Source organism: Myiozetetes cayanensis, unplaced genomic scaffold (genome assembly GCF_022539395.1).
Source record: "Myiozetetes cayanensis isolate MyiCay16 unplaced genomic scaffold, myiCay2020 scf1, whole genome shotgun sequence".
NCBI classification, from domain to species: domain Eukaryota; kingdom Metazoa; phylum Chordata; class Aves; order Passeriformes; family Tyrannidae; genus Myiozetetes; species Myiozetetes cayanensis.
The window spans coordinates 88766927-88782700 of record NW_026086604.1 but is presented as its reverse complement, the minus strand read 5'-3'; the positions used below and the strand labels follow the sequence as shown (position 1 = coordinate 88782700).

General features: G+C 35.0%; 1 protein-coding gene across 2 annotated transcripts in view; it reads right to left on the bottom strand.

Annotated features, from left to right (window-relative positions):
* DTNBP1 (dystrobrevin binding protein 1) overlaps positions 1-15774 on the bottom strand; it is a 71188-nt gene that overhangs the window by 40837 nt on the left and 14577 nt on the right. For both annotated transcript variants that reach the window (XM_050313851.1, XM_050313762.1), the window contains exons 6-7: positions 12705-12837; positions 1059-1081 (exon numbers count right to left, since the gene is read on the bottom strand). In XM_050313851.1, the coding sequence (XP_050169808.1) occupies positions 1059-1081; positions 12705-12837 (156 nt within the window). The remainder of the gene's footprint in view (positions 1-1058; positions 1082-12704; positions 12838-15774) is intronic.

Here is a 15774-nt window from a genome sequence, read left to right as displayed (position 1 = left end):
AAAAAAAAAAAAAAAAGTCACTTAAATCACCTAATCAATACAAATAAAAAACCCAGGATTCACTATTCTCAAAGCATCAGGTACTACAAAGTAGCTGTCTTGCTTTGGAACAGAATGAGCTTCACATTATCTTTGGTTTTACATTGAGCTAGTCTGTGTTGATAGTTGTCAAATCAATCAAGAGAAGTTGTTATGGTAAGCTACAGGTAAAGTGACATTTTTCATAATCTGTGTTGCTCATTTGTTAATGTAGCTTTATTATTTTCCTTTTTTAGCATCACAAAGATGAGATAGTAATGAATTCAAAAGGTAAAGAGGAATGTAGCTGAAAGAAATTTCCATCTCTTCTTTCAATTTCAAGAGGTAACTGATTGACATAAGCCAAGTACCCGACTTCATTCTCATAAAGATTAGTCACAGAGCTAGTCACATCCTAACCAAAGAAAAAGATAACAGAAGTTCTCAAGCTGATCAAACGTTAACATCAGTAGGTAAACCTGAATTTAAGATTTACTGAAAATGGTAATATGTTCCATCTATGTACCACAGACAAAGCAATAAACATGACAGAGTTTCCAGCTATTACATCATATTTTGGACAAATATTTGTATGTATCATCATGTTGAGCTACAAAAATTATATTTGTCTGATAACATAATACTGTGAAAATGCCCTAGAAATAGCCAGACAAAAATCGAACAAGTAACAGGCTGTGACACGTGTCAAAAATATATTCATGCTAGAAAAGACATCAACTAGTTGAAGACAAAGCCCTTAACTTCCAAAATTGAACACCAAGGGAAAGGCTTGAATTAGGCAGACAATCTCTGAAACCTAGATAAGGCAACAAACTATCTGTGTTCTTCCTACACTTATGACTCCCCCAAAGAAAACAGCAGCAAGAAGAGATATACTGAAAAATAAACAGCCTGTTGGGTTCACATAAAATTAACACTGGAAAACGTAGAAGTGCAACAGTTCCTTACTACTTCCACTTAATACAAGAATTACTGTAACACTTGCAAACATTGAAGTAGAAAATAAAAATAGAATTTACCTTTGAAGGTCTCCAGTTCCTTCCTGTTGGAGAAGAGCAGAATAATAATAATTAAAAAATTAGAACTACTATAGAATTTATTTTACAATCTTTAAACTCATTAAAAGATGAAAACCAGATAATTTGATTATCATTATATATAAGGGTTCTAGTACTACATGAGTTTATCTAAAGCAAATAAAATCAACCTGTTAAGAAATTTGGCTACCATCTATTAAAAACATGCACAATTATAGAAATATTGCACGTTTATATCTAGCCACATCATTTCTAGATACACTGCTTCAAAAATAACAGACTTTTCAAAGTTTTAGGTACTAAAACATCCTTTGTTTAGCAGAGCTTTGCCAATTTAAAGCACAGTGAATAATGATTCGTGTCCCATTTTCATCAGTGCTATTCAAAAATATTTTGGCAACACTGAAGGAGAAAAATTTGACAGTATCGCTCACTCAGTTACAACACACTTTAAAGGCAATAGCGACATACAGTGACATTCCTCAGAGGAGAGGATTTTAAAGTACAGAATATGACAGATAACCTACAGCACTCACATACCAGAAAGCTAAAAAATTAAGTCAACAGTAACAGTCTCTTTTTTGCCTTCATACTACTTTTAGCAGATATGCAATTGTGAATGCAAAGGCTGTAAAACTAAGACAAATATTTTCTCTTATTTTCAAGGAATTGCAAAATGCTCCATTTGCCATAGCTACATAAATACATTTATCATGTATTTATCATGAATTTTGAGGCTAAAGAAGAACCAACGTAATAGCTCAGCTAAGCCAGAATGCTGGTCTTTCCCTTACAAAACACTGATTTACATCAAACACCTTTTCAGTCTGTGCATGGCAGAACGCCTAGTTAAATTCTGAATTTTGAAGCAAAAGTGACTGAAAGAAAAAATAAAGAAAAAGACTGAACTAGCAATTGCCCAGATAAATGATTCTTTTCACTATCCACAGATTAAAGCATGCTTCAGTTATTACTGAGTCACCTACCAGAGACACTATTTGACAATGCATAAGCTACAATACATACCTTCTCCTCCCTAACAGATGATGCAATTCTGAATTTATTCTTGCATCAAAAACAGGTAAAACTGTTTCAAATCTAAAACAATCTATTTTCTAAGCAGGACAAAGTATTCTAAAAGAAGTAAGAGAATGCATTTACCTTCACATTTTCAGTGAACATCCCACTTTTGTCACCAAATGTTAAATACAGTTTTTTGAGAGAATGTTTTACCAGGAAATAAGTTAGAGTGTGATTCACAGTAGAGAAATCTATTAGTTGCAACTTCCTGTGACTATCTATTTCCTTTCCTGCTTCTCCTGCATCCCTTTCCCAAGCTAGTTTTTCCTTTTTTTACCAGAAAAAAAAGCTACTTCACAATACTTAGTGATTTGCATGTGAATTAACATCAAATGAATTAACATGAATTCACAATTAACATTGTGAATTCATTGCCCTAATGAATTTTTCCTACCCTGCATACTCCAATTACAAAATTCCTATATACTCTCACAAGCTGCATTTCTTATTTTTTAGTAATGGCATAGTAGCTGAGAAAACAACAATCACAGGAAATGTTTGTTTTCCACAGGCTGAAACAAAATCATACTGAGGAAACATCTTGTGAAAGTAAGAGGGGAAAAAGCTACACCACCTGCAGTTAAAATCAGGAGGTCTTATGCCACTTGTCTACTTTTGTCTACTTGTCTGCTTATGCCACTTCTCTAGTTGTTTGGAAGACAAAACAATTATTCTCACTGTGTTCAATCGGGCTAGCAAACAAGATGGTAGCACAGTAACCAAGTGACAGTCACCGATTTTGTCTAAACCCCCAGAACGTTCCTTTTCAAAATCCATCAATATTTTTAGGGTTGATGCATTAAGATGCTGTCCCTGTATCCATATACATAATCACCATTCCTTAAGAAAGTTGGAAATGAATATCTGACAATTTTTTCTTTCAACACATTCCCCTGAAAAATTTAAAATATCTATGATTAGCATAAAGTAAAAACACAGATTTGAAATTTAAGGATCTGCATTTCCTAGTATCCTCATATCAATTCAGACCCAAAGGCTGATGAGTCTCTATTTTAGGCAGCATAAATGAATCAATCACATCTTGTGGTTTCTCAAAACATTTTGATTAAAACATACATTTAGAAATATGTTTTATACTGAAATACATGCTTATTGAAAATACATTCTGCATCAGCAACACAGAGGATTTTTTTTTTAAATTTATTAAGTCAAGTTACCCAAAGCTTGAAGTTTTAAAATTGTAATCCTAAAATCCCATTTATCATCACCTTTGGTAAGAACATGACACTAAACTCAAAAGTGGAAAGGAAACTATGACTCACAATGACACTTGAAAAACAAAAGGTTTAAGAGTATATCAGTACATTTGCTAGATGTGTAAGAAGTTCTAGACAGATGTACATAAAAATTTATTACAAAGTCTTACACTTCTGCCCTTTATAAGTAAATAATTTTAAAAAGTTATTTATTGATAAACCGTCAGAAAGAAGATACCTTCTATGTCTTCTCTAAGAGTCTAGAGACAAAAAACCATTTGCAGAATGCATCAAACACATTAAGAAGCAAACTACATATTTGGAACACAGACAATGTAAAGAAACAGCAGGTAGTTTGAGTAATTAAAATGAAAAAGATTAAACTGGAAAAAGGTTTTGGATAAGTTGCCTTCAAAGTGAGGTTAAGAGGCAAGGAGGAGGGAAAACTTGCATTGGAAGAAGCCTGGATGATTAGCTAGGACTGCTTAGTATTTTAGATCTTGCCACATTAAATCCCCAGCTTTGATGCTATATATTGCACATTTTTTTTGTTTTCATCCTCCCAAAAAATACAAAAATAATTCATGCACTTCAGAGATGGATAATTCTTTGCATTATTATTATTAGAAAAAAGACACATGCCCTGGCCTGGCTACACATGAAGGCTCTTGAAGCCCAGTGTGGGCTTCTCAGCATCTGTCCAGGATTAAAGGAGCTCCCATGCTAACACTAATCGATACAACCTACTACTTGGCATCTGACTATAAGCTATATTACTGCAGCTATTAAATTTTAGGTTAGTGACAACAAATCTGGCTAGTTACACAAATAGGAATACACTTTACCTTTATACAGTTAACAGTAAGCTTTGAGAAGAAAGGATTGAGTTAATAGTTACATTATAATTTAAGTAGCTCTTGTCATTGAAAGATGAACTTCAGTACCTCTGAACAAGAAAAAAGGCTAAAATAATTGGCTAAAATTTAAAATAATCAGACTGTAAAGGCATGAAGGCATTTCAAAAGTAATCTCGCTCTGTATGCAGTGCAACTTATGAATCCCAGCTTCTTTCCTGAGAGGCAAGAGACCATATAGGCTCCACTACACTGAAGTTCTGTCCATGAATACCATGTGGCTGCACATATAGGCAGTAATTTTAATCTTCTGCCTTTCCAGTTGCTTGTTTTCATAGAATAAAGGGGAGAGGAGAGGAAGCACGTATACTCTGTGGAACTCTATACCCCTCAAACTCAGTTACCAGTTTTTAAGTTACCTGGAATGTTCTGATGATCATGCTGACAGTGGTCTCAACTTCTTCATTTACAAAAGAGTCGAGATTCAGGGTTTGTGGTGAGAAAATATAATTTTGGAGACAACAGGTAAAACAAACTGTTTACAATATATACCTAGTCCCACAGAGCAACTGGCATGACCAGTTAGAAAAGTTAGAAGGCAAATACAAATTTCCAGTTACCCTCCCATTCCCCTCAGGCTTTTCATTGAAGTGTTGGAATAACCTTGCTTATCCTGAGAAGAAGAAATGGGCACTAGGAAGACTATATTGGTTATCATTGATGTACAAAAATAAATACAGAAAGAAGAATATGGGAGAAGAAGAGGCAAAACCACCCTGCTTTTAGTTACTGAAATCAATGGGAATTTAGTTTGTTCAACAAAAGTAAGAAAACATTCTCAGGTTCTGCTGTATCTTGCTATAACACTAAGATCAATTTCCTAAACGTAACAAAACATCAGGGTATTCAGTTAAATACCTAGAAGACCACAGAAACACTACATTCTTTACACAGATGCCAGCAGCCAGAATTGACAGTTTTTGTATTTTATCTTCAAGAAGAGAGTAGGCAGACAAGAAAGCAACAAAGTCACAAATGAATGTCAGGAACAATTTGTAACACTGCCTCTAAAAGTAACAGTCAATAAATTTTAACTACTAGACTCATACATAAACAAAAGACAATCTCAATATGAATGGTAAAAATTGAGGACTAAATTTGAAAGATTTTGCAATAAAACATGTTAATAAATGTTGAGTTGTAAATACTATTTACAAAAAATACATTTAAAGAAAGTATAGATGCTTGTGTACAAATTAATTGAAAAATATTTATGGCACCTAACAAGTTCCAAAATAAAACAAGAGAAATGCTGCATTTCACCTGCTTGTCTGGTACAGTTAAGCCTTCAAAATGATTCAGTAAAAAAAATATATTCCTTCCATTGCCTGACTCAAGCTTTAGTAAGCTAAAAAGCCATGAGATCTTTCCTCTGGGACTATCCTCTGGATATCAGCAGAAGTAAAAGTCAAAAAAGTCAAAAAGTCATAACTCAAAACTTATGTCACTTGCATGGTGCACAGAAATAATTCAAGTACTGGGGTTTCTTGTACTTAGTATTAGAATTTGTGACAATGACACAAAACTTTTTCCTTCCACACAAGATTCCTCGAGCACCCTTTTCAGATACTTAGGCCAACTACTACTTTGAAATACATTTGAGACTGAAGTAATGGAAAGCCTTTAAGTATTGAAAAAACAATAAAATCTAAAACTACTACTAAAAGACTGTTGGAATTAAGCAGCAGGCAAAGGTTTCTATTAATCTGAAGAAACACTGAAGACAGGTCAGGATTCTTCACCATCAGTTGTGAAATTTTATCCAGTAACGGAGAAGAGCAAAGAACTAATGCTTTAAATGGTGTTGCAATGGAGATTGTTTTGCTTCCGTACTCATCCATGTACAGAATCACAGAATTCGGAATATGCTGAGCTGGAAGGGACCCTCAGGCATCAAGTCCAATTCCTGACCCTGCACAGATACAAAAGTAGCTGAAGTCTTTCCAGGTCTTCCAGCAAAACTTCAACATCAACTTCAATCCAGAAGATGGAATGGATCACAGTAAATTTTTGTAACAGAAATAGCAACCATTAGCAGCTGGCAATCAAGCTAATAAATACAACTAAAACCAAATAGCACTCTAATATACTCAGCAGTTTCAGGTTAGACTGAAAGCATTTTTCTTTGAATGTTTCAAGAAAAAAGACACAAATATTTATGTTGATGAAGAATGCTGGGGGTCATCTTTCAGGCACTATCATTCAAAAGAAGAGTAAAAATGAGGGAGATGGTATTAAAACCAGAAGAAAATGGTAGAAGTGAAATCATTAAATGCAAGTTTCATCCTCTGCTAAGAGACTGATACAGGCCATTTAGCATTGGAACCACTCCAAATTGGAATCTGAAATGTGGAATAAATGCTTAGCTCCCTCTAAAAGCTTATACCTTCAGATCTAGATTTTGCACAGGACCCAGTTTTTATGTTTTGCTTTCATCCTCTTGCTATCCAAAAAAGGGGATAGTTTTTAAGCTTAATTTTTTAAATGTTTTAGTATGCAATGTCACTGGATCACTAAAAGATAAATGTATCAACACAGTTTATTTATTTTTATCACACAACTAAAATTTTAGGAATCAAAGTTTAAAATTTGAAACAAGAAATCTAGGACAAGCTATAAACAACTACAAGCTACAAATAAATTTGAGAAACTACAAAGAATGTAGGAGAAGCTGAAATTTAAGAGAAAGTACAAACAATTCCAGCATCAAAAGCTACCTCTGCCATCAAATCCACCCATCTTTCCTAGAAAGAAAAAGGGTTCCTGAAAACCTGATTTTGGTAAACATCCACACAAGAAAATGCAGACCATCTCTTAACCCGGCCATTGATTTCCAAGCATTAAAAAGGAGAAAAATTACAGTATTTAAAAACTGGCCAAGCTTTATTCACTCAGTGACATATCATACAACACAAGTCCACAAAAACAAATAAGTAAAAAGAGCCTGTACTTTACTTAAAATGCTGAATGTGACTTCATGCAGCATGAATGCAACTGTTCCAGAAAGAAGTTACAACTTGTACCTCTTCAGGCATCCTCAACACATCCCTTTGACATGGGAATTTAAAATCTCCCTCACAGAAATGTAGTCAATAAATGCTTTTAATACATCATTTTAAACAGTTTTTAAATAAATTGGGGTTTGACATAAGAGGAAAGGAATTGTTAAAGATCTCAGGAAATAATTTGTAGCAAAGAAAGACAGAATTTATCAGGAGGCACAACACCTTGCTCGAAAGCAGAGGATGAATTTTAGTGTGGTAATGACAGGCACCTAAGCCCTGTTCTTCTGCCTCTAGCCACAATTAATTAATTACTTAGGTAAATAATGCAGTTTTGAGGTGAGGGAGGGTAAAAAATGATGATTAAGGCAGTCCTAAGCCATCTGTTCCTATTATTAGTACAGTAAGTCTGGACAAAGAATGCCTGGTATTAACAGCTTGACAGGATTTGCAGATTATGCCCACTAACAAGCACTACATAAAGGTAGAGATAAATTATACAGGACTGACATAATGTTTTAACTGTTTCTAGATAGCATTATTAAAAGGTGCTGTAAGATACAGAGGATCCAACACAAACATTCAGTCTTTAATCACAGGTCACAAAAGCCGAAGGAAAAACCTTTTATATTCCTATTCAAAAGAAGAGAAAACTGTAAGAAGTTGTTACGTATCAAATCTCTTTGTAATAACGTCATTGTCTCTCTGCATCAAGCAAAGACCAACACAGAAGAAGGGCAAAATTAAAATAACTTCAAAGTGACAGAAATTATACTGTACATTCACACTTCACAAATAAGATTAAAAAACCTGACAAACCCCCTACAATCTTCAAATCTGCTACATGTTCAGTCTTGGCCAATATTTTCAAATACTTGAAGCACTGATGGGAGTAAATTTCACTATATAATGGAACAGCATACTCCTTTAGGTTTGATGTATGCAGAATACTGTAGTGCAAGAATTCTTGCAAGCAAAAGAAAGTTCACAGCCCTAAAACTACACAAAAGGGAGCAAAATTATCCAGGAAAGTTTTCTACAGCTCGTGCAAGCCTATCTCTTCAGGCTCAATAAGAATTGTCAATCCATGTGTCTGCCTAAAGAAGTGCAACAACTGATGGATATAAAATTAATTCCAGCCAGTTATCACCATGAAAACATTTGCTACTGGTTGTGCTGTATGCAAACTCATGAACAGCAGAACAGAAAAAATCTCTGCAAAGTGAACTCTGCTTTGAGCACAGAAACACAAAAACCATGCCTACTGACCAGTCATCCACTGCACAGCTAACTGTCCTGAAGATAATGAAAGTTCTGCACCCAACCTTGCAAAAATTATTATTTAGGTACCAAGGTACACAGAGGTATAGTAGCTGAAAATCTATACCAGTACAAGACTGATCAAAAAGAACATGCCATGAAACCTTACTTGGATGAGAATTTTGATGAGAACTATGGAACAGGTAGCCAGGGTCTTAGAAATAATTCACAGCACATTTAATGTCAGAAGACAGCTTTGTGTAGTGCTACAAAGATAAAGATAATATTTGAAAGCAAAAACCCCTCCAAAAAAAACCCTCCACATTATTTTGGTATGTTAGTAAGCAAATAATGATTCATTGTCCCAAGTTAGAAGGAACTTTTTCAGGAAGCAGACCAGTCTAAATTGTCTGAAGAAGTTTTTTGCATTTACTTTGCAAGTGTTTATGTTGGTCAGGCCTAAGATAAGGCACCCTATCTCAGTCCAACGACCCTTACTTTCCCTTTTATTTATAGAGCAATTAAAAAGAGGGATAAAATCTACAGAAGAAAACGACAGTAACTAAGACATTTTCTCACACACATCTCTAATGTGCCATCAATTTCATACTCTTCTGAATGAGAAAGTAAATCTAACATTCTTCTCCCCTGAAGCATTAAAGCACCATAATGGCATGGCAATGCACCTAACAAGAATTATGACAATCTGTCCAACTCCTCACCTACTGCACTGTTTACCAAAGCACGGGGTTACACATTATTTGAAGACAACAAATAAGCCTCTGAAATACAAAAATTAGAAAGAAATACATGTTTTAAGAACCCATTTTCTCTTCAAATAAAGCATTTCTTTAAATCTCACCAGAAAGAAAAAACAATAGTCCCAGCAGCGTTTGCAATATTACTAAACATTCATCTCTTGAAGTATACCCTGGTATCAGGGTATATTTCAGACTCTGGATTTTAGAATTCTACATTTATTTACCTTCTATATCAGTTCTCAAAGCTGACAAGTACTGAAAAGCAGAATGGCTTCTTAAACAAGACATCTTAAAAAAAAATAACGTTCAGACAACTATGTTTTAAGCCAAATGACACACAGTAAAATCTATTCACTCATTTCCAGTGACAAGGACTTTCTGCTGTTTCCAAAGTAGTCCTACAAAATGCTCCATGTTGGAGTTCCTACTTTTCAAAAAACCGGTGATCCCTCCGAAATGGATACAAATGTTATTAAGAGCTTCACAGGGAGTGCAGCTTCAGGATGGAAACATTTCATCTTACACTTCAAGCCTGCCATTCTAGGCTGCGTTACAGGTGCACATTATAGATGCACATGAAAAAACGACACAGAAGAGGGCTTGCAGTAGTGCACTTGGGAAAGCAAGAACTGCCATAGGAGACTGAAGGGATACAGAGAAATTTCTGCAATCAGAAACAGAATATCCTCAGTAGGAGAAGGAAGGAAAAGGAAGAAGAATTGTGCTTGACTGAGAAAAGACAGGAAACAAAACAACGGGGTTTAATGCGAACATGCACGCAAACAACTGCAGCGAGACAAACTAGAGAAAATAAGAGTGGAATATAACAATATAACACATAACAACACTGGTACACTGATCAATGGATTTAAACACACGATAAAGAGAATATTAAAAATCCAGAGATAAGCACACAAAAAACAACAAATCCCCCCAAACACCAGGCTTTAATATAAGTTGGAAAACACCTTGGATTTATGAATCTTTGAAACTCGTACTCAACACAATGATGAAGGGAAAAAAATTCTGTCTGAACTGAAATAAAGTTACTCTATTTAACAGGGAGACCTATTTCTGAAAATAAGTTCCCATAGTTACCATAAGCTGCATTTCATAGGTTTAATGTTGACCCCAAGCACCTTTTTCTAAACCTTTCACATGCAATTTTTTTGAAAGACTTAAAATACACAAGCTTCTATTCTAAGCTCTACAGAGACTTCATAATAAAATTACTTTCTGTTACATGCTTAAAATAACCACAGGTTCTAGATTTCATATTCATCATAGTTTTCATTCCTATATTGTCAAAACACATTAAGTACCTTTTTTTCAAGCACAAAACCACTCACTCCCTGAAAATAACTCATGTGCTAAAGAGAGAGCATAGACTCCTGAACCCACCTTGTTGATTATTTCAGCTGGTATCATAGTAAAAACCCAATCATCAAAGAGAGGAAGACAGGATATGAGTTCCAAACACACAATAACAAATCACACTCTCGATAACTGGCTGTTGGTTCTTCATCTACATTAGCAAGTGTCCTTCTAGTAATGAGCTAGCAGTTAATTTCTTACCTAAATAAATACAGTGGTAATGATCAACTAGAAATTACCTGTATTTTTCCTGTTTTGTCTAGATCTGACCAAATGTAATCAGCTTATAATTACACTAAGTAGCTTGCTTAGCATTCTATTTATAAAACTGATTAGATGCTGCTAAGCAGAGCAGGCAGTAGTTTAACATTCTGTTTTGACGATGAAAGCAGAGGCTGGGGGAGAGGGAGCAAAGATGGCAGAGAGAACAAAAAACATTCAGAAAATTTTAGAAATATTATTTCAGGGATACAAATCTGTTGCTTTACAAGCATTTAAAATTTTTGTTATTTGATTAAATATTTAGATATTTATATATATACATATCTACATCTATATACAGACCACTGACAGGGCCCTGGCCTGAGGTTAAGCTAACTGAACAGGAAGTGAAAAACTAAAGGACATGACATAAGAAGTTGCCAGATGTGACAGATAACATACATAATAAGATGCTGACAAAAGGTAAAAATGACACCATGAGGGATGACTGGATTTCACAGATGTTTAAAGTGGAGTTAGGTGAGAAACAGCCAAATTCTGCAGAAAACTGAAGGGGGACCTTTAAGGCATTTGAGACCTTTTGGTAGGCAGAACTTGCAACACCAGCACTACTTCAGTAACTGGATCTGTAACACCATAGAAGGCTAAGATTCCCTAGGCAATACGCAAGGATCAAGAGGGAAAAAGTAATCAGGGGTAAATCGATTATTTGTGAAGAAACAGGGATTTAAAAAAAAAAGAAAACAAGACGACCTAGAAGAATGGCAAAAGGAGAGTCAAGAAAGAGGAAACCAGATAAGCTATACACAACGTGACCAATGCTGTCTGGAGCAGTCCTGCCCTTGATCACCACTAGATCCTCATTAGAACTGTAAACCAGACCAGTTGTTCTGACCATACCACATCAATCAAACTTGCTTCCACAATCAAGAGAAGTAAGGAGAGTGCCAAGGTGCTTCCCTGGCTAACAGGTCACCTGGCTGGACAGATCAAGTAACCTGGTTATCCCCATGTCAGTCAATATCTGTGTCTACCCACCACTCCCTAACAAAGGCTGCCAGACATTGTCTTTGACAAATTGCTTCAATTTAACTCCTCATTTCCTCATTTATGTAACAGACATAATATTGTTTTTCTTATCTCCTTCTGTTGGGTTATTTTTGGCACTGTCAGTAACAAAATCAAGACAGTTAACAGTTTATTTAAGCTCAATATTTTTCTCTTGCTATTTTATCTCTTAGGTAAACATGAAGCTCATCATTTGTAAGTTCTGAATTTTCACATATACTTCTCGGTCTAAGTTGAACTTTGATTCCAAGAACTAATGCCCCATTTTTGCAAGTAAGAGAATGGCAGGAGATTAATACCTTTCATATAGACTGAAAGGTACTTATAGGATAGGATATGACAGAACTCAAAGGAAGACAGAGGAAAATACTGTTCCTAATTTGACAGGTACATGAGGGAAAAAAAAAAGAAACCAAAAAACCAGGACAAGGGATTCAAAGAAACAACCATATATCAGTGCTTGTTAACAAAAGCCCTTAATCCAATTGTTTGCAGAAAATAATAAGCATGGTTTCATCTTAACAACTATGTAGTGATAATTTTCCAAATACACACACTCTTTGTTCATCACCAAGAGCTAGACATTCAGTGAAACTACTACAAATTTGCAGCATCCTGACAAAGATTATTGTTTCTTAAAAAGATGAAAATAAAAGGGATTATATTACATATGGGGGTAATTACAAAACGTTTATATTTTATGCTAATTTATAATTATTGTTTTATTTACCTTTTTGTTTTCTTGTAGTTTTCCAGCTGTAATGTCTGCACACACTTGTATCTTTCCAACTCACATTGCTCACATAGGTCCTCAAGACACAACAGATGATTCTCCATTTCCTCAAAGTTTGCCTCTAGCTGGGCTACAAGAAATACTTACATGAATATCAAATTGTATCAACAGATGGACAACTCACCTGAACAGAAACAGGATTTTTTAAAGGTAAACAATTAATATGGTAATAATTACACATACATAAATGGTTCAGAAAGATACACAAATCTCAGCTCATATCACACAGTGAAGAGTGGCAGCAGAGCCATGTTAAGGGAGATCTATCTGAGGTTCCCTTGCAGTAAAATGTTGAACCACTCTATTTGCCCCAGTATCTTGGTCTCAGAGGCTTGTGTCTATACTTCAGGAAAAGAAGCATTCAGGACTCATAATTTTACCTCTTGAGTAGACTCTCAGTTTAGCCCTTCCTATATGGTACCAATCTGAGGCATAAAGCTCTGACCAAAACCAGTTCTGATCTTAATTTATTCAAATGAAGCAAAAGTAACATATACTGGGAAAATTTTAACTTTCACATGATCTCATGGTAATATAAAAGAACATATATTTTTGTCTCTGAAGATAGATCCTTTACTGATCGGTAAATCTCTAGATTTAGTTATTTTACATATACATGCACGTAAAAACATGCAAAATCTCTTAATCTCCTCTTTAACCATAATTGCTCAGTCTCAGCTTAAAATAGATCATGCCTATGAAAAGTCCTCAGAAAGCATCTCATAGCTCACACTGTTTTGACTAGAAATTGGGACTAAAGAATTCCTGAATTCCCTTCTGACCTGAATTATCCCATGTGAATCTTGTACCAAAGGATCACTTTCCCTGCCAGTGATTAATGCTAAACTCCATGTCTCTCGTCAGGATCCCACAGAAGAAAAACTATTTTCCCAAACTCTAACCAGCTAGTCACTCTGGGATGGAACTGTGTGAATTACAGGACTATTATTCATCCCTGTGCCAGGACTTCTCCTATAACCAGAGGGAAGGTAAATTGCAGGAAGGAAGGATAAATGACATTTTTACAAACAAAATAGAAGCCAAAGAATAGAAGGGAGTTTGTGGTTCAGAGACAGATACACTGATCTGTGGCAGGATATGAACCTGACTGTTGATGCAAAGAACTACACAGATGATGGAATGAAAGCAGAAAATGTAAAGCAACTCTGAGTTTTGGCAAATGGCTGTGTTTCACCTTTGCCTGTAATAGACAGAAGTAACCTTCAAAAAGCGAGACAATAATTATTAAGTTCAAGGTAGAAAAAAGTGATTTAAAGTTAATATGTTTTGGATGCTCAAAAGAAGGAAACAGCAAGCTGGATGCATCAGTTAAATCTTCAGTTTTGGTTTGACCATTCTACTTGGAGCCTATCTTGCAGTATACATAATTTCAGCTTGCTTAGCCATTACTCAATTAAAGCCATCCCTGTGGTCCCCCTAGAAAAGCAAAAGTTAAGACCTCAAACAAATTTCCTAGGATGCATATTTGTATGTTCAGCTTCAATTACTTAAGATGATTTTTTTAGTCCCGAACAAGTAAGCTCCACAACAGTCAGAAAGGGAAACATGGATCAGATAATCAGCTAATATTTCCTTAAATTATTTATCTGCGTACAGATCTCTGAGGGGAGAGGGTAAGAAAAAAAAAAAGAAAAAAAAAAGAAAAAAAAAAAAGGCAGTTGACAATTGATGAAGGAAAAAGTCTGAAGAAAAACAATGTTTTCAGTTCTATATATGAACTCATATTTCCTCACCAGTGATGAGGAAATTCATTGTTTACCACATACTCAACTTTCTCTCACAAAATCCAGATGTATTCAAAGGGTAATATCATTTATTGCAATTATGTTTGGTAGTCCCTTTGTGCTTAAGGACTTTTCTGAGAGCATTAAAATTCAAATGTCTGTATTATGCTAACTTGCTTTTCAGAATGATTGCTTGCTTATTAATTTGCAAAATTAACAAACACAGCAGGACTGAAGATAATTTAGTAAGGTACCTATCAACCCTTGGTTTTTCACACACCCCACCCTATCTGCTTTGCTGTATTTGCTATTGAAATAATATTAAGAGACAACAACAAAGAAAAGGAAAATAAAAAGGATGAAGTGAATTCTAGAGAGCAACTGATTCCTAGCGCTAGCATTTGAGCAGCCTCTAGTGGGAATTGCAGAAAACACCGTGCTCCTGAAGAACAGGAATGAACTCCTCAGGAGGCAACGATCCTGCTTTACAGCAACACAGGCTTCAGAAGTTTTCTTTCTGAAGTGAAAGAAAACTTAATTTTTACAAAAATGGCTGAAAACTAGCTCCATTGCAATAGCACCAGCTACAGTTGTGGATTAATCTCTTTCTTATCCAGATGAGAATATACGTGCTGTGCAGACAAAGAGCATTCCAAACAAAACTACAGATTTAATCAATTTGAAACTTAAGCCATAAGTCTACGATCAGCTCTTATCTATATTCACAGACAATAAGCTCATAATTTAAAGAAGTTATTCGGCAAAAATATGAAATCTAGAAATTCTTTTCCAGTTTACAGTTCATATGGCACCTAGAACGAATATGCCCCAGAAAGCCAGCTTACGTTCTAAAGAACACCTGCAAGATGTTCAGCTCAAAGAAACCCCACAACCAAGATGTCAAGTAACAATCACCATCTCACTCTAAACCGGCATTGCTATGAAGGTAAAAAATATCTCCTTTAAATTTTTTTAAGATTTAAAGAATACAGTCTACCTTTTGATTAAGAATTTTCCTGTACAGTAAATATGACACACTTGGTTGAAATAATACTTTTTATCAGATAGCTGAAAAAATAACTTGTTCTTTAGGTCACATCATTCCAATTATATCAGTTTGGCCTATATATCTTACACTACCACAGGTATAACAACACTATTTGAAGTTTTAGTTCTTAGGTTTAATTTTTTTTTAAGTATGTTAATGTTTGAGCAGATGACATTAGATTGAATTATTTTCCATCAGCACACCGTTTTTCTTA